The 19,276-nt window shown below is 41.9% G+C and overlaps 1 protein-coding gene across 1 annotated transcript; it reads right to left on the minus strand.

Moving 5' to 3' along the window:
* Nucleotides 1-235: 235 nt before the first annotated feature.
* On the minus strand, nucleotides 236-18,909 carry stil (STIL centriolar assembly protein; the record flags this gene model as incomplete). Its single annotated transcript, XM_080860295.1, has 20 exons — nucleotides 236-357; nucleotides 778-1,409; nucleotides 1,508-1,794; nucleotides 3,270-3,383; nucleotides 4,233-4,389; nucleotides 4,483-4,534; nucleotides 8,095-8,260; nucleotides 9,053-9,910; nucleotides 10,205-10,328; nucleotides 10,411-10,520; nucleotides 11,607-11,757; nucleotides 14,095-14,181; nucleotides 14,276-14,359; nucleotides 14,566-14,819; nucleotides 15,464-15,654; nucleotides 16,898-17,013; nucleotides 17,526-17,606; nucleotides 17,745-17,827; nucleotides 18,161-18,240; nucleotides 18,501-18,909. The coding sequence occupies 20 exons, from the start codon at nucleotides 18,907-18,909 to the stop codon at nucleotides 236-238; spliced, it is 4,158 nt and encodes a 1,385-aa protein (XP_080716421.1).
* Between the last annotated feature and the right edge of the window lie 367 nt (nucleotides 18,910-19,276).

Here is a 19,276-nt window from a genome sequence, read left to right on the forward strand (position 1 = left end):
AGACTGGCTACACTGGTGTGCCATACTAGTCTTTTAAAAATCTATTCAGATGAAGTCCTGTAGTCTAACCCTAGCTTTAGCCAATGCGCAGAGAAAACAGCAACTGATTCTGCACCGACCTTTGATAATATAACTCCTGTAACCAATCATGACATTTTATCGTTTAATATCCACATACAGCCAAACTGTGTCATTAAATAGTGATAGAGCGCTACGGAGTCCCATGTTAATGCACTCAGCCCTCAGACACAAGGTCCATGGTCTCCATGTTCTGGACAAACAACTCTAGGTCAGCAGCAGGGTCCCGACCCCCATCATGGCACGGAGTTAGACCCATGAGGCTGAGCTCGCCCGTTTCTATATCCAAAGAACACGTTGAAAAATAGCTAATATCGAAATAATCTTTATTTATAAAAACCTTGACAGATGCAAACAGTGTAAAAACGATATGTAGTACATGTTAACAAAGATAACAATCAACAGTTCAACAACACACATTTAATGGCACGGACAAGTGGAGTAAGAATGGTGAGCACCTGGGGCCTCCTGAGGTTGAACCCTATATCCCAGTAACATCCCTACACGTCAACATTAAATACACACAGGACAAACAATGCATACGTGCATACGTGCATACGCTCATACGCTCATGAGTGGGTACTAAAATACACTTTTCTGCTATTTCATGTCACATTAAAAATAAATAGTTTCCTTTGCTTTAAAATAGTTTGGGGAGCTGCCTCAATCGGCTAAGGTCAAGGAAATTCCCAACAGAACCCTGTGTGTCCATGGACCCCAGATGAGGCTGGTTCTCCAAAGCAGAGGGTGGCTTTCGAGAACCTTTCTCTGTGTGGTCACGACTGTGCAAAAGCACCTGCACAGTGGGGTGGACGTCTCTTAAAATCCGTCCTTGATTCTCGAGGTGGGGGGAGTTGTGAGGTGGTGACTGGTAAGATGGTGCATTAGTGATGTTCAAAACTCTCTGGACACCATCACTGTATCCTGAGCCCTCCATGTGTGAAGAGCAGCCCAACACAGAGTCACGATGCTCCTGCTGGTCCTCCTCTTCCTCACTGTCACCCCCCTCAATGAGGCCATAGCGCTTCATGTATTTGTGTGTGGCTAAGGACATATTAGTAGGAGACAGCATGCTAAGACCTGGGGCAGTCCTCTCAGCTAAGGCCTTACTCAAGAAACCCACAGAAGGTTGATTGGCATTGGAGGTCCGCTTGGCTTCCCTTTTCAGAGAGAGGTGAGACAACTGGGCATCACTCAGGTACTTCAGGGCAATGGAGTTAGCCTCCAGGCTCAGATCAGCACTGCATCCTGGTGTCCACATGCTGGCGCCCACAAGGTCACACACTGCCAGTCTAGGGAGCACTGCGTCAGGGTTGATACCTGCTAGGGTGCTGCTTACAGGGAGGACATGCGGATTAGTAAACAGTTTCACATGGTGGAATAGCTCACAGAATGCAGTGAATGTAACTGCATACACACAAAAACAGACCTGCTGATGTTGGTGCACATGGCTTTGTCTTTGGAGGCAAAATTGACCCCCAACTTCTCTAGATGTTTCACAGTTGCACTGTACACCTGGTCTCCCTGGTGGGAGGACTGGGATTGAGACAAGGACTTCAAAGAAGGTGCTGGTGACAGAGGGATGGGAGAAGAGGCCTGGGTTGAGACAGCAGCTAGGGGACTGGCCGACTGTCTGGAGGGTGCCATCCTGTCTTCACATTTGGAACTTCTTGCCTCTCCATTCAGGGTGTCCTGAAGACGACTGTTTACTTGACCCTAAATGACACACAAAGCGGTTCACATGGAGGTCAAAATGTACATACACCTGGATGATTTGTTTACACATGTCCATTAAAACACCTTTATGCTACATTCTCATTAAGGACATGATCAACTGCACATGAGGGATCTCCAATGGTTTTCAGTTAAATCATTCCTCCATGGCCTACCAGGTATTCAGCGTTTATAGAACTGCTTATTGACCACTAGATGGCGCCATTAGAGGCCTCCTCTCATTTTGGTTTGCGTCACAGGAATTGGTTTAGAGCCAACATTGAAATGTTGACATACTTTCAGTGGCGGCTCCTGGAAAAATTCTCAGGGGGGGCAATCTTTTTGATAATGATTAAGGCGACCTATTTAGTAGGTACATTAAGTTAGCCGATTTACTCATACAGCAATACGTTTTTGTCCACTATTGGCAGCATAACAGTAATATTTCCCCTCTTGCTACATAGCTAGAGTAGCAAGTTACTTACTGGTGAATATGCATCTCTAGTTCATTATCTTTTCAAGTCACTGATTAAATATTTACATCAGGATCAAATGCTCGATTGTTTGGATAAGACATTATTTCATATGAAACCTTGTAGCAAGTACAGTCCTTGATTACATCAAACACAAACACAAACCTACTCATAAAACATCCTGGTATAGTTGTTAAAACGATATATTTGCACACCAACCACCATTTGTACACAAAATGCCTTATGCAATGTCAATGTCAAACTATTCTTCCACAGGTTGAAGCATTCATGTCCATATAGCTTGCATATAGTAGACCAATCACAGTCATGTCTACGTAGCTCGCATAGAGTAGACCAATCAAAGTCATGTCCATATAGCTCACATAGAGTAGACCAATCAAAGTCATGTCCATATAGCTCACATAGAGTAGACCAATCAAAGTCATGTCTACGTAGCTCCCATAGAGTAAGACCAATCACAGTCATGTCTACGTAGCTCGCATAGAGTAGACCAATCACAGTCATGTCCACATAGCTCACATAGAGTAGACCAATCACAGTCATGTCCATATAGCTCGCATAGAGTAGACCAATCACAGTCATGTCCATGTAGCTCTCATATAGTAGATCAATCACAGTCCTCTGATGCTGCAGCACAATCTTACTGGCGAATATGCATCTCTAGTTCATTATCTTTTCAAGTCACTGATTAAATATTTACATCAGGATCAAATGCTCGATTGTTTGGATAAGACATTATTTCATATGAAACCTTGTAGCAAGTACAGTCCTTGATTACAATCAAACACAATTTTTGACAAATATCAACAACCTTTCTCAAGGACAGAGGACTGCACCTTTAAGATAGCTTTGTTATGAAATCTATAGGCTTACATTTACGATTTCACAATTTAACACATTTCACTGAATAGAACAACTGTTGGTCAAACAACACAAATAAATGTGAATGTATATGTACTTAACTATTGTAGTCTCCAATCTTACCAGTAAATCTTGAAAGAACCTTTGATCAGCAGCTACACCTTTGCTGTGCGACTCATCTGTGTTAGTAGACTGGAACTGGCCACACATGCTGGCACTGTCTCCAAGCATGAGGCTCTGAGAAGAATGGGATGCACCTGGGCTCCTACAAGGGGTTAACACACACACACACACACACACACACACACACACACACACACACACACACACACACACACACACACACACACACACACACTTCATTATACTGGGGAAGTTATATTCACCAGAACACTGAATAGATGGAAAGATCAATACTGCTTCAATTCCTCCATTAAGGATGGAGCACCAACTTTTCTTAACATAAAACCCTGTTATGAAATACAAGATTGGAGTACATTTGTTGTGATGTCCTGTGGTTCTGATCCTGGTCCCTAGTCTCTTCCTCTGGGTCCTTCATCCGGTTTGTGTTTGTTCCACTTCCGACCATTGGGCTGGACTGTCTGGAATGGCTGTCAGAGCTATTGCTGAGAGTTCCTGGTGTACCATCTCTCCACCACTCCTCCTCACTACTGTTACAAAACAGACTAGCCCCTGGAAGACAGCATAATAGACTGGATGAGACCTACAAAAAATATCCTGTCACCCAACATCATGATACCACCACCTTTTCCAGTAGGAAATGATAACAAAATAGTATTGTTAAAGAACATAATTATACTATATTTCACATGTAACTCAGTTTAGTTGCAGGAACACTGTGCGCTTATGAACAACACTTATGATCATGGTTTTATTTAAACAAACAGGGTTTCTAAATATCAAGATTAACAATATAAATCACAATATAAAATATTTATGCCAAAACACAGACAAACGGTATGTTTAACTGAAACATCTATTATTTGGAATAAAATACAATAATTATACTTGCTTAGAGTCTTTTACATTGTTTTCAATGTAATTCATTGTGTGCATTTTACTTGCCGTACGGTCTGTATCAAAATATTTTAGCTGCACATACACAATAACAAAAGGATTTTCCAATGCGCTGTGGAACTGGGTGAGCCTCTGCAGCATCTCTTCAACCTGAGCCTCCAACAGGGGAAGGTCCCTGCTCTGTGGAAAACATCCTGCCTCATCCCTGTTCCAAAGAAGCCACACCCCAGGGAGCTGAATGACTACAGGCCAGTCGCCCTAACATCTCACATCTGCAAGACCATGGAACGACTGCTACTGCACATCATCAGACCCCAGGTACACCATGCACTTGACCCGCTGCAGTTTGCCTACCAGGAGAAGGTGGAATCATGAGAAGGAGAATCATGTTCTTTGATTTCTCCAGTGCCTTCAACACCATCCAGCCCCTCTGTCTGAGTGACAAGCTCGTGCAGATGGGTGTGAACGCCCACCTTGTATCCTGGGTCACAGACTACTTGACGGAGAGGCCGCAGTTTGTCAGGCTGAAAGACTGCGTATCTGAGACTGTGTTGTGCAGCACCGGCGCTCCACAGGGGACTGTACTCTCACCAGTTCTGTTCACCCTGTACACATCAGACTTCACTTACAACACAGAGTCGTGCCACATCCAGAAGTTCTCTGATGACTCTGCTGTTGTAGGATGCATCAGGGATGGACAGGAGGGTGAGTACAGGAGCCTGGTGGACAACTTTGTGCAGTGGTGTAGGAATAACCACCTGCAGCTGAACACCTCCAAGACCAAGGAGATGGTGGTAGACTTTAGGAGGTCTCAGCCTCCTCTGCTACCAATCTCCATAGAGGGTGTCAGTGTGGAGGTGGTCAGCACCTACAAGTACTTAGGAGTTCACCTGGACAATAAACTGGACTGGTCAGCTAACATAGATGCCATCTACAAGAAGGGCCAAAGCCGACTCTACTTCTTGAGGAGGCTGAGGTCCTTCAATGTCTGCAACAAACTCCTGCGTATGTTTTATCAGTCTGTTGTTGCCAGCGTCCTTTTCTATGCTGTGGTGTGCTGGGGAGGCAGCACAAAGAAGAGGGATGCTGGTCGACTTGACAGGCTGGTGAGAAGGGCAGGAGCTGTTGTTGGCACCGATCTGGACTGCATAACAACAGTGGCGGAGAGTAGGACCCTGAGCAGGCTGCTAACAATCATGGACAATGACCACCACCCACTGTACAATACTTTTAATGGACAGAGGAGCATCTTCAGTGGCAGACTCCTGTCACTGTCATGCTCATCAGACAGGCTGAGGAAGTCCTTTGTCCCCAGGGCCATTCAGCTCTACAACGCCACACCGAAGGGGAGGGGGAGGGAGATGGACTTCTCTGCATGAGTCTACCTCAGTCTGCCCTCCTCTTCTCATCACACTTTATTCCATCCCACTGCTCATCCTTTTTCCATCCTTTTCTACATTTTTCTACTTTTTTACTGGCTACACTAGCCCCTTGGACTGCCTTTCCTTTATTTAAGTATTTACAGTGCCACTTGAAAGTATGTGAACCCCTTGAGCAGTTAAGAGTTTTCTGTTGTTTTACCATGATTTTTCATTATTTTCATCACCAATTTTCCATAGATGAAATGTCAGGTTTATGTTTATCATTTGCATGTACTTGTTAAGAGGGAATTGTTTGAGCAGCCAAAAAACTACATGAAACATGGAATTAGTCCATTTCAAAAGTAAGTGAACCCCCAGCTGAATTGGTAAAGTCAAGCAGGTAACAGATTCGGTGAAACATATTTGGGTGCTTAATTAGTCAATTCAGCAAACCAATCAACTGAGACATCCTTAGGAAAAGGGTTGGGCAACACAGATTAAAAGAGAGAGGAAACCAACCAAACTACTGTAGTGCCAAGGTGTACCCACACAGATCCACCATGCCGAGAGGAAACGAGATATCCGAGAACATCAGGAAGAAGGTACCGACAGCCCATCAGTCTTGGGAAAGCTATAAGACCATCTCCAAAAGATTCCAGCTCAATCCATCCATCCAAGACAAATCATTTAGAAATGGAGGGCATTCAACATGACCGCATCTCTGCCTAGAAGTGGACGGCCATCAAGAACATCACCAAGAAGCGCCAGAAGAAGAATAAATCAGGTAAAAGTCAACCCACACATCACCTCTAAAGAGTTTCGGACCTCTCTGGCAGCATCTGGGGTAAATGTACATGGGTCTACAATCAGACGGAAATTGAATAGACATGACATCGGGTTGCTAGAAGGAAGCCTCTGCTCTGAAGAAAGAACAAAACTGCCCGTTTTAACTTTACCAGAGAGCACTTGGATAAACCAAAGGCCTTCCGGAAGTCCCTTCTTTTGACAGATGAGTCCGAGATAGAATTATTTGGTAATGATCAAAACCAACAATTTTCGTCTGATTGTAGACCCATGTACATTTACCCCAGATGCTGCCAGAGAGGTCCGAAACTCTTTACAGGTGATGTGTGGGTTGACTTTTACCTGATTTATTCTTCTTCTGGTGCTTCTTGGTGATGGTCTTGATCGGCGTCCACCTCAAGGCAGAGATGCGGTCATGTTGAATGCCCTCCATTTCAAAATTATTTGTCTTGGATGGATGGATGGAGCTGGAATCTTTTGGAGATGGTCTTATAGCTTTCCCAAGACTGATGGGCTGTCAGTACCTTCTTCCTGATGTTCTTGGATATCTCGTTTCCTCTCGGCATTGTTGGTCTGTGTGGGTACACCTTGGCACTACAGTAGTTTGGTTGGTTTCCTCTCTCTTTTAATCTGTGTTGCCCAAACCTTTCCCTAAGGATGTCTCGGTTGATCGGTTTGCTTAATTGACTTTACCAATTCAGCTGGGGGTTCACTTACTTTTGAAATTGACTAATTCCATGTTTCATGTAGTTTTTTGGCTACTCAAACAATTCCCTCCAAACAAGTAAATGCAAATGATAAACATAAACCTGACATTTCATCTATGGAAAATTGGTGATGAAAATAATGAAAAATCATGGTAAAACAACTGAAAACTCTTAACTGCTCAAGGGGTTCCCATACTTTCAAGTGCCACTGTATATCACTTTACACTATCCCCACACACACAAGCACAGGACTCTTTGCACTATCCACACATGCACAGGAACACTTTTGCACTACTTTCCACGACTCTCAGCCCTGTCACATGTAAAGCACATTGTTATATGTATACGTTATATGTAAACACCCCACCCCCATGTTTACATGTTCTCCCTATGTGTATTGTTTTTGTATTTATTGTGATTTTTGTATTTATTGTTATTCATGTTTGTTTGTAAGTGTAAGCTACTGGATGACCTTAATTTCCCTCGGGATCAATAAAGTATCCATCTATCTATCTATCGATCTAGAACACAGGAGTGTCAGTTGCAGAACATGGGCCTTTGTGTGACTATGTAGATATTCCATTCAAAATCACTCATCTACAACAGTAATATCTAGATCCAGATTTCAGACCAATGCAATGCTATTCTGACTTTAATAATGGAATTTTCTAAATGATTCCAAACTGTTGAACTTTGTGCATTCAAAGTAATGTTTCCAAATATTCTACCAAATATAGACATAATTTTGATCTAGCAAGTCATACTATTAGCCTAGGCAACACAAGACAGCTGGATCAAGTTTTAGGCCCATATTTTGACATCATCTAAAACTTAAACACAATCTTCTCTCTGCCCTCGCCTTATCTATTGGTCCTTTGTCTCAGTGATGTCACCGCCACAACATCTGTCTCCCCAGCAGTAACAGGACAGATGAATATCCACATGATGCATCATGCACAATCACAAGCTAAAGATGCAGTGAATAACTCCATGTGCATGTGTGGGGATGACCAGAGGTTACTGATGACTGAAGTTTACCTGTTCCTATGGCGATGCTGACACTGCTCTTCTTCCTGTGGTCGGGGGAGGTTGGTGTTTGAGTGGGGCTTAGCTTGTCACGCTTCTCTCCTGACTGGTGCGAGAAGTCGTCAGATGGCTCAGAAGAGGTTGCTCTCTGGCTTTGGGCTTCCAGAAGTTTGTGAATCTGAGAAATGACACAAGTTAAAAGGGCTGTGGATTGGCAAGAATCTGGCCATACGATACATATCATGATACAGAGGTTACGATTCAAATGTCATTTTAGGTTAAACGGGCATTGTTTAAAAAAAGAAATTTACTTTTTTAATGCAGTCAGAACATTGTTTTTTAGAGGTCAGGGGTTTAAATACAACACAAAATGAACCATGCTCTGCCACAAATCTTTGCACGTGAACTATTTTTTTAAAATGTTTTTGAGAATCTGTATCATAAAGTATAATATTGCAATACTCAAGCTTATTGTTATTTTCTTACATCCCTCTACGTAAAAAAAGTAAATAAAATAGTTATCTGGCTGAGTTATGGTCTCTTCAAATTAACTTATAAAATGATAAGACTCAGGGTGCCTGTGCATCTTCACTGCTGTTGTTTGACCAAAGGATGTTATGAATGCTCCAGGTAGGCTCAGCTATCTTTCCATGTGGAGAATTCTGTTCTCATTTAAAAGCAGCCTGGAAGTTTTATCTATCCAAAAGAATGCAGCACTTCATTTTTTTTTTAAAACATCAGACGGGCATTCTTGTTTAATTTTAGCGGTTCCGGTTGTGGTCAGGTTGAATTAAAGCATTGGAGGAGATCAGGTGTATTGTGAGTGGATCACTGATAGTCATCTAATAGTGAGGGAATATATATTTTTAAATATGGTTACAACAACGGCTCTTAAAAGATAGGCCTGTGAAAGCTGTTGGAGACTGTACATCCAGAATTAGTTAGGAAAAAATACCTAAATATTACTCACCTGCGCTTGCAGAAGTTTCAGCTGCCGGTCCTGATCCATAAGTATTCTATAAGCATCAACAGAGAGCATGTTCACCTGACCGTTATCAGGAAAAGCCAGGCTGGCAACCTGGCTCTGGCAACCCTGGCTCTGGCAACCCTGGGCCTGGATCTCTGGTGGCACTGGATGGCTCTGGCGGCTCTTACTGAGGGCACTATGCTGCAAACAGCCCAAATGTGTAGGTGAACCATACATTGGACCCTGATGGGGAGTGTGGTGAGGTGGTGACAGGCAACAGTTCATGAGAGGAGTAGATTCTGTAGCATAGGAAGCTTTGACTGGGTTAGTAGGTGTCATCTGATGCAACAGGCCTGAGGGTAGGGGTGTCTCTGACCAAGGCTGGGGCTGGTGATGGTCGTGGTGGTGGCAGCAGCTATCAGGCTTACTGACAGACTTCAAAGGGGTGCTGGGGAACATGCACAACTGAGGCACAGGCGGACCTGAGGTAGTGCCAGAGAATCTACTGCAGGGTGACTGTAGGTGTACCACAGGATGCTGCCTAAACGGCTCAAAAGAGCCACCAGGCAGAACACCCGTCTTAGGTGGCGAGGATAACTTAGACAATGCTGATGGTGAACATCCAGTTGACTCTTCATGACCTTTACTTGACATGGTTGTGGTAACAGTTCTGTTTACTGGGGGGGAAGCACTGCGCCGGTTCTGTCTACGGACGTTGAGCCCTGTATGGGTTCTGGGGGACCCAGCATTCTCCTTGTGCTGTAGGGTGGGAAGAGGGAGGTGGGGCGTTGCATCAGGAGCCACAAAGCTGCCATCCATCACCAAAGATAGCTCTGGTACCGTGGGCTGCATCTGCCTCACCTAAAAGACATGCAAGTTTTTTTAACATGACCCGTCCGCTTTCCTGCGAACAACACTTGATTTAAGCCCCCATTAAATCTGTGAAGTAATTTATATATTTTTTACGTTTTCTTTTGGGGCGTTTGTTCATATTTTGGTGGACAGAGAAATGTTGCACACATTTAGTTTTTCTCTGACACATGAATAATATGACATAGCCACAGTAGGTTCAGATGTTGGTTATCCAATATATGTATATGTTTCTGGTCCACCCTGGAGTATCAAACAACTCTGCTAAGCGCCACATGAACAGACCTGTTCCCCAGCTGGGTGGGGGTTTGGGGATGGTCTGGGAGAAAGATCTTCCTCCATCCCTGAGTCATGGTCAAATGATGGCCTATTTTGAGGAGAGGACGCCATTGCTGCTCCACTGAGGCGCCTGAAAAGTTAAGAAAACAGGACATATAACAGAAGAAAACACCACCATATAATTTCTTTCTGAATCATCCCTAACTGTGTACCTGCTGGAGGCTGTTCGAGACATCACTTCTTTATAGAGCTGGGTGTCCTGGTGTTCACTTCCAGCGTGGAGCTCAAATGACAAGGGCTTCTTCTCATTTGGCTCCACATGCTACTCAACAGGAACAAAAACAATCCACATATCAGACGTTTGGAATCTAAGGCTTTTCCTTTGAGTCCGTTTATGGTGTGGGGAGGCTGTTTACACCTGATATTAATACATTTCTTTGGTGATCCCATCTCAAGTGAACACCTGGCATTAGAATGCCTCTCCACGTGTCTCAAGTGTCCACTTGTGATCCGATCCGATCCCACTCCCCCCCCAACATGCAAATATACATAGACTCAAATAAAAATAAAACTCAAATCCTTTTCATAATGATATGCAAAAAATATCTCTAGTATTTTCATACTAGATAACATAATAATTAAACCTGAAGATTGACTAAAGAGCAAGGCAATAAGCACATTAAGGTTAGCCTAAAATCTTTGCACAGCACTTATCTTTATATAGGCTATCTACCCTTCCGTTTACTACAAATAAAGAACTTAACATAACTCGCCACAAAAAAATACATACAAATTCCCAATATCAATAAAACTGGACAAATTGTTCATCACCACCATATACAATACATCAAGTACATCTATGCATATTTGCAGCCAAACTCTACCCACTCACTTTGTTTCTTTCTTCCCCTTCTAGTCTAGACTATCTTCGCTGTGGGACTCTGCTGTAGACTCTCCCACCGTACTCAGCCCACACGTACCTACTCCTACCATACGGTCATACTGTCAGTGATTTATATAGCCAAAATGTATTCCACTGCTCTCTATATGATATTATAATCATCTTGTAAATTTTTTCTAATCTCAACTCCTAATGCATCCTTAATTAGCCTTCTAAGCATAAGCGGATGGGTTGACCAAAATTGGGTGTAACAAACCTTTTAACTGATGGTGTGGGTCTTTTTTTTTTCTTCAATATTTGTTTATCATTATATTGAGTTTATCATTTCAAAATAATATAAGGACAGAAAATGTGGTCTAGAAGTAGCGCTACTGTCTACTGTTATAAAATGATGGCCTATATGATCAGTCAACAGGCAACCATTACAATACAGGAAAAAATGAATCAGAGATTAGAGCATATAACTTCATAACAACGGGTTATGCACTGCCTCACACTGGAACTGACCTTGTAGAGCGTGAGGGACTCTGTACTCGTAAGCAGCAGCATGTCCAGATTCGGGTTCTTGCTGCCAGTTAGCTGGCACTGGTAGAACTCTGGCTTTCTGTGGGTTAAGGAGTACAGCACCACCAGAAAGGCCCCTTCCTCAGACAAGACCCTGCAGGGATAGACCACATGTGAGAACAAGAGTAGTGCAGTAGTGCCTGCATCACTGATAAGAAGCCTTCATACTGTGAGTACTGTGATGAGAAGGCAGAAGGTGAAAAGGGTAAACTGGGGTGTAAAAGAAATGTCTATCAAATTGTATTGTTCAATAAAACATCTATGGTACATAAATTAATGAAAAGCAATAGTCTAGTCATCTAAGTGTGTAACAATGCATACCCTCTGAATTATCGAACACAAATGCAGGGATGCAAACTCCTCACCTTTCACCATTTTCATTTTTAAAATATATCACTTACGTGAATAGTGTAAATTGAACGATATTTAACGGAATTCATGTCATACATGTTTTGCCCCCGGTAGAAATTGTGAATCTGTTCCAAGTTTGCCATTGTAAAAAACAGACAAGTACCCTTGTAGGTGACACACTCCTATGCACTGTACCCATGTCTTCTAAATCATCGTTAATTATGTTTCCAAAAGTAAATCGTTAACCTATAACCTTTTGATAGACCTTATGGAATGAATGTACTGTATATCATTTGTAATATCCACAAATAAAATAGTTACGATTCATATAAATATTATCAAACATGATAAAATTATGAAACTGGCTGGTAAAACTACTTGAATGGCAAGTATATGGGCCATTCTACCGAATTGGTGCAAAGTCAGGTCGGAAATATTTTGATTTTTTTTATGTTTTATTCCCAAAACTTTGTCTGTATGTATATTGTACCATATCTAAAGAACACATATCTAGTAAAAGAACAGTCAATTTTTATATTGTATTTTCAGAATGTGTTGGAATGTTTTTCCTCTTCCAAAAATTGTCACTACTGAAACATCACATTTACTATAGTAAAAAAGCATTATTATTGACCTGTTCAGATTGTGTTTCCTTCCCTTCTCTGAAGAGTATTTTTACAAATATTTCTTGAAGGTTTTCACAATGAAATCCATAAAAATGAAATTTTTACCAAATTTTCAAGTTCAATTTATACAATTCATCAAAATCTAAGTGCAATATTTCTTTGTAAAATGCAAAATACTGATCATATTGATTCCAGAGTTGTTGATTGATGAAATTGAACATACATTAATCCAATCAGTATCATAACATTTTAGTTGATTACTCAATATACTTAATTTTTTACAAAACATCCAGTGTTTCGGTAGTGCTGCACTGTTTCGGTAGTGACATCCAGTGTTTCGTTAGTGACTGCACTGTTGGATGGATGTTCATTTATCTCCCAAAATCGTCCAAAAGGTGCTCTGGGCCGCCCTTTAGTCCACACAACACATTTATTTAAAAATTATGGGATTTAACTACTTACCATTTCATTTTGTCACTTCCGAAATCATCAGGTCACTACCATATGTTTCGGTAGTGACTGTTTCGGTAGTGACAATTCTAGCTAACTTTAAGCATAAATAAAGAATTCTAGCAAGCACACGGCTTACGAACAAATCTTTGAAGTGGTGTACACACATACAAACATAGGATTTTGCATGAAACCCCAAAAGGTTTACTTAATTGAAGAAAACATGGGTTTCGGTAGTGACAATTCTTAAGGTTACACGTCGATTTTCAGACTTTGGAACACATTTATATAAAAACTATGGGATTTAGCTACTTACCATTCAACCAAGAGGGACAGGGATGCAGTGTCACTGCATGGTCAAAAATGCAGGGTCGTGGCTAAAACACAGGCTCAGCCAATGGACTAAAACTCTTGTGTTTCGGTAGTGACATGAAAACTAGGGACATGATTTTTTGAGTATAGTTAATTGATTTAAAAATGAAACCCACAATACATCTAAATATTCCAAGTTCTGTTTCAACCCAATCATAAAGATCTTTGAAATTAAATCATTGAAAAAAATCTAAAAAAAATTAAAAGTGTTATTTATAGGCATTGAAATTTAGATGTCAGGGTTGGGGACAGCTGCTTCCCAATAGAAAGTACCCTATGATTTTGTATATATTTAGCTTATCACTATCTCATTTATTGCATTGGGTTTATATAGACCATAACATTTTCTTAGTAAATATCTATGCCTAAATACCTAATTGTTTTGTAAATAGTTTTTATTGTTGAGGGACTTCATATTACACGAATTCGGTAGAATGGCCCATATATGGAACATACACCAGCCACTGTGGCTGGTAGAGCAAGACATTTGTTTGCAGCCCCGAATTTAGTAGTCTCAACCCTAATTTGCTGTAGCAAAACTGTTTGAAATTGAGAGGCCCCTGTATCGAACTGAATCATGAAATTTGTCCACTAACACCCTCACCCCCATAAACAGAGGTGCAAGGACCCACCTTTCCTGCAAGGACGAGCTGTAGAGAAACCTAAGGCACCACGCCCACACCTGAGGACTGTGGATGTGTGTGACTCCACACAACCATCTGTCACAACAGAAGAAGAACAACACAAACAATTAAGAGTTGTAAAAAGTCAACTCAATCCTGACAAAGAGGAAAGATGTGTGGCGCAACTCACACTCCAACCAGTGGGAGGGTGTAGACCTTGGGATCTGATTCCAGAATTAGCAGTAGCTTGCGGGTTTGGTCCATGGTTAGAAATCTAAACACAGGTAAGCCAGAGAGTTAATTGGTCTATTTGCGACATATACTGTATATATCGTAGTGGGCCTCAAGAGAGTAAATGTTATGACATTAGAAAGGTGGTGTGGTATGATGGTGTGGCCATTTTGAGGAACTATACCATCCAGACACAAACACAGACATAAAAACATCAAAGAGATGAACTGGCCTGTATGCCATCCTTACCCTCGCTTCTGGCTCAGTGTGTGGAGGGGCTGTGCCTGGTTGATCGGGGAGCTGAGGTTCCGGGCGAGAGCGGTGGGAATGATGGGGATGGCTCTGATGGGTGTGGCCTGCAATATGGTTGCTAAGGTGCTGGCAGCCCAGTGCAGACTGAAGCTGAGGCTGTCGTTGTTCTCTATGCAGCTGATCCAGCCTCGCAGCATGAGCAGCTGAGAGAGCTCCAGAGTCTCTTTGCTGCTACAGTTTTGCTGAAGTATCTGTGCAAGGGGAAGGTCATTTTGACATTTTAAAAGCGAGATTACTCAAAATCAATGAATTAATGCTTTGAACTTTATGTCTGCTTTACATGTTTATAGTGTACATGTTAAATATAGGTTATACAAGCTGCTTTTTTCAAGCTATTTACAAAGACCATGGAAACAAAGTAAGGAGCAGTCATTTTTTTTTCATCTGAGGTAGGCTGGGGCTGAACCATTAAGATCACTGAGGCAGGGTGGGGCTGAACCATTAAGATCACTGAGGTAGGGTGGGGCTGAACCATTAAGATCACTGAGGTAGGGTGGGGCTGAACCATTAAGATCGCTGAGGAAGGGTGGGGCTGAACCATTAAGATCGCTGAGGAAGGGTGGGGCTGAACCATTGAGAGCGCTGAGGAAGGGTGGGGCTGAACCATTGAGATCGCTGAGGAAGGGTGGGGCTGAACCATTGAGACTATTGACTAACTTTTTAATAAAATAACTTTGAAATTGACTCTTAAACTTAACAGGGAGTCAATGCAATGACTAATGAGTGATATGTTTTTCTTGGATCCAGTTAAAAGCCTCTTGCTGATGATGCACTAGTGTGGACTACCGCATTATGCAAAACATGCTACCAAAATCAGTTCTAACTTGCATGATACCTTAAAGGATGCACTGAGGTCATCCACATAGTGTGCAGGAACAGTGTTGGTGATAGAGCTGCCATGCCGAGCTTCAAATAAACAGGGCACCACCACGTCACCAGGCAGAAAGGAGCTGGGCACCCTTCCTCCCGAGCCTGGCTTCTCCCTGCCAGGGTCCAGACGATCCAGAGAAAGGGTCACACCTTCATCTAGACAACCATAAGGTCACAAACAGTTTAAAAGATGACAGTTTATACAGTCAACTGTGTTGTCTTTTACTGATACATAAAAGGTACATTTGGTGTTTGTATGCCATTTTCAAAGCACATTTTGATACGTATATTTGAAGCACAACACCAAAATGAACTAAAATGATGGATCGAATGTATAACCTGACAAAAGGAAGTCAAACAAACTTGTGCAGTAGCACAAAAAACTTTTACTAGGAGTTTGAGTGGATAAAGGCTTCAGATGCTGCTCAGTAGATATGGACATTCATGGATGTGTACCCATGGATATTCATGTGCTTAGTTAACTTTTTCATATTTCTGTCAGCAAGACTAGGCCTAGTTTCATGCACGTGGCACATAGCACTACTAGAAACACTACTGCTGCTGCTGCGGCAAGACCTGGTTTTCTGGTTGCAGAAGTAATACTTATTTTAAGTGGTGCATTCGTAGTTCCAAACACGCTGTTGTATGGCAAAATTTGTAAACGGCAGAGGGTATTTAGTGGGTGTCCATACTTTTATTTTTTTAGTAGATATATATTAGATGTAGATGTACAGATGTATGCGATATACATGTATCCATTACTTTATAAAGTTATGGATATATAGCATGTCCCAAAACATCCTATTGTTTCTCCTTGGGTGTCCGTTTCTGGATTACGTCCTAATTCATCCAACCACTGAGGATCCACTCTATCCACCCTCAGCACACACTCCTCACTAGTTTATAAAGTGTTCCTGTTTTGATGTCCTATCCCCTTTATCCATTAGGGCCTGATCAATCCATGTGGTCTCACCCTTACGGCAAAAATCGGTCTATTGGAAAGGGCTGCTGAAAGACAGACATGTCTCTATATCTGTCTATTGGAAAGGGCTGCTGAAAGACAGACATGTCTCTATATCTGTCTAATGTAAAGGGCTGCTGAAAGACAGACAGTCTCTATATCTGCCTTCTCATCTACAGTCACAGCTGCCAAAAGGACATCCTACCAACAGATCAGCAATGCCTCAGCCAGTAGGAACTTTGGTAAGAATTTAACACATAAACACTGAATAACATTTATGAAGAGTTAAGGTCAGTATCTGCATGATGACAATGGACCTCATGCAGAAACTTTCTATTAAATAATATTAGTTTTTAATTTTCTGTGAAGAGAGAAAATAAGAAATCAACTCAAGAGTCACCAAACGTCCTACATCAGATGTTATCAAATCACACTCACCGTTATCCACATTGAATGCTCCCAGCAAGAAGCAGGTGAACTGGGGTTTGTTGTTCTGTCTTGCCTGACGGTAAGTTAAGCGCAATGCTTTCTCTGAGAGGTGAAGTCTGGGGTTTCTGTTACATGAAAAGGCATAACATAAAATTGTATACACTTCAGCTCAAAAGTTTGGAATCCACATGTTTTATGAATTCAAATAACCTGATGTTGATCAGAAATGTACAAAATGTAAATGACTACTACAGCTAGAAGGGGCAGCTTTTGAATGTAATATAGAATTTAGGCGTAAAAGGCCTGTTTGAATGGAATATAGAATTTAGACGTAAAATGCCGGTTTAAAAGGCCAATTGCAACCCTTTTACACTTATGTTTGTGCAGCTAAAAACTAGCCTTATTTGGACTACGCGAGTTCCCGGCACAGCAGATAAAGGTCTAAAAATGGTCAGAAAGAAATACGTTTCTACAAAGACATTGATTATTGTTCTAAGAAATTCAGGCTATTCCATGCAAGAAAATTCTTTGATGAAAAACATTCTCAAGCACAAATTGTTATTTCAAGCAGTAAATATTAAACTATAGTATTATTCTATATTATACACACACACACACACACACTGAAAACACACACCTGTAATATGAAAGGTGGAGCATCACAGCCTCTCCAATAGGAGTAGGGTCCCAAGGAGCCACATTGAATTTAGGAAAGGACCTGGAAGAGCAGGATTAAACAGGAACGGCCCCATTACTGTTTACATTCTCCTTACCAGAAACAGGATTTACATTAGACATCAATAACATAAGGCTGGATTTGTGATCATGTTTACGATTATAAAAATAGTTTTCTAACCTGTCAATCTGAATGGTCTCTGGTTTGAGGACCACATCAAGAATGCGGGGAGGCAACCCTCGCAAATTCACCTTAACACTCATCTGTAATGGTGAGAAAAGCTTTAGAGAAAGGTCTTGAACAGTTGAAGGAAAATCATTAACAAAATAACTAGCTACAACAATCACTTCTGTTCATTTAGCTACAATGAAGTCTTTTTGAGTAGGTAAGTTACATGTGGTCATGTTGTGTTGCGCTTTTGAGTCCTCTGACTGACCCTCTGTTGAAAGCCATCTTTCGGTTACAACTTTTGACGTACCGAAAAGGGATCTGGCTGGACCATTCAAGGACATTCACAGAGTTGTCCCTAAGCCTGTGTTGTCTTGGCTGTGTGCTTAGGGTCATTGCCCAGTTGAAAGGGGTAACCTTTGACCCACTCTGAGGTCCTGATCGCTCTGGACCAGGTTTGCATTGAGGATATGCATGTACTTTGCTCCGTTCAGCTTTTCCTCTTTTGCTGTGCAGACAAATGGCTCTAGTTAATGAAAAGGGAGAGATTTTGGCTTAATTTTGATAGAACGGAAGGGCATGAAGCCACAACATTCACCTCTATATCCTTCTGGGAACCACGAAAAAAAAGTGTGATCAAATTTCTCTTTTTTTGTGATATTCTTTTAAAAATTGTCAACTACAGAGGACACAAGTCTATGGGTTGGTTCTCAGGAGGATATACAGCCGACGGGTCAGCAGGTTAAGTGTGAACATGGCCCGGAGTACCACAGTGAATGTAGGACCCCGCCAATGAAGCACAGAGGTGGGAGTGTGATATGAAGCACAGAGGTGGGAGTGTGATATGAAGCCCAGAGGGGGGAGTGTGATATGGAGCCCAGAGGGGGGAGTGTGATATGGAGCACAGGTGAGTCCAATGAAGCCCAGAGGGCGGAGTGTGATATGGAGCGAGGGTGAGTCCAATGAAGCCCAGAGGTGGGAGTGTGATATGGAGCGAGGGTGAGTCCAATGAAGCCAAGAGGTGGGGGCGTGATATGGAGCGAGGGTGAGTCCTAGTGGTGGTGGGGAGATGACCACTGTCAATGGCACCATGAATGCCTGTGGATAAACCACAATACTGGCAGACAAGATGACTCCCATCCTCCAGAAGCTTGGCAGAAGAGGAATACTCCAGCATGATGACAATCTAAAGCACACTGACAAAATCATGCTTTTGTAAAAAAGACAAAAGTGGAACTATGCCCTGGCCAAGTGTGTACCTAACTTGAATCCAATAGAACACCTTGGGGATATTTTAAAGAGAAAGGTAGAGCAACACCACCCTTCCAGCAAAGAGCCTTTCTCTGTTTGTGAAGAATTGCAGAACCGGGAATTTGTTGAAAAAATTAAATACCGGTATTTGAATCTCAGTAAAGACAGGTTTTCTGACTTTTGTTGCATTAGGTTCTTACTGTGGGGCTTGTATTTGTAATGTTGTAAATCAAAACTGTTAGTTTTACATAATCGCAAATGCAGTACTGTATAACTTAGAGGTAATGCAATTA

This window comes from Sprattus sprattus (genome assembly GCF_963457725.1).
Source record: "Sprattus sprattus genome assembly, chromosome: 2".
Taxonomy (NCBI): Eukaryota; Metazoa; Chordata; class Actinopteri; order Clupeiformes; family Clupeidae; genus Sprattus; species Sprattus sprattus.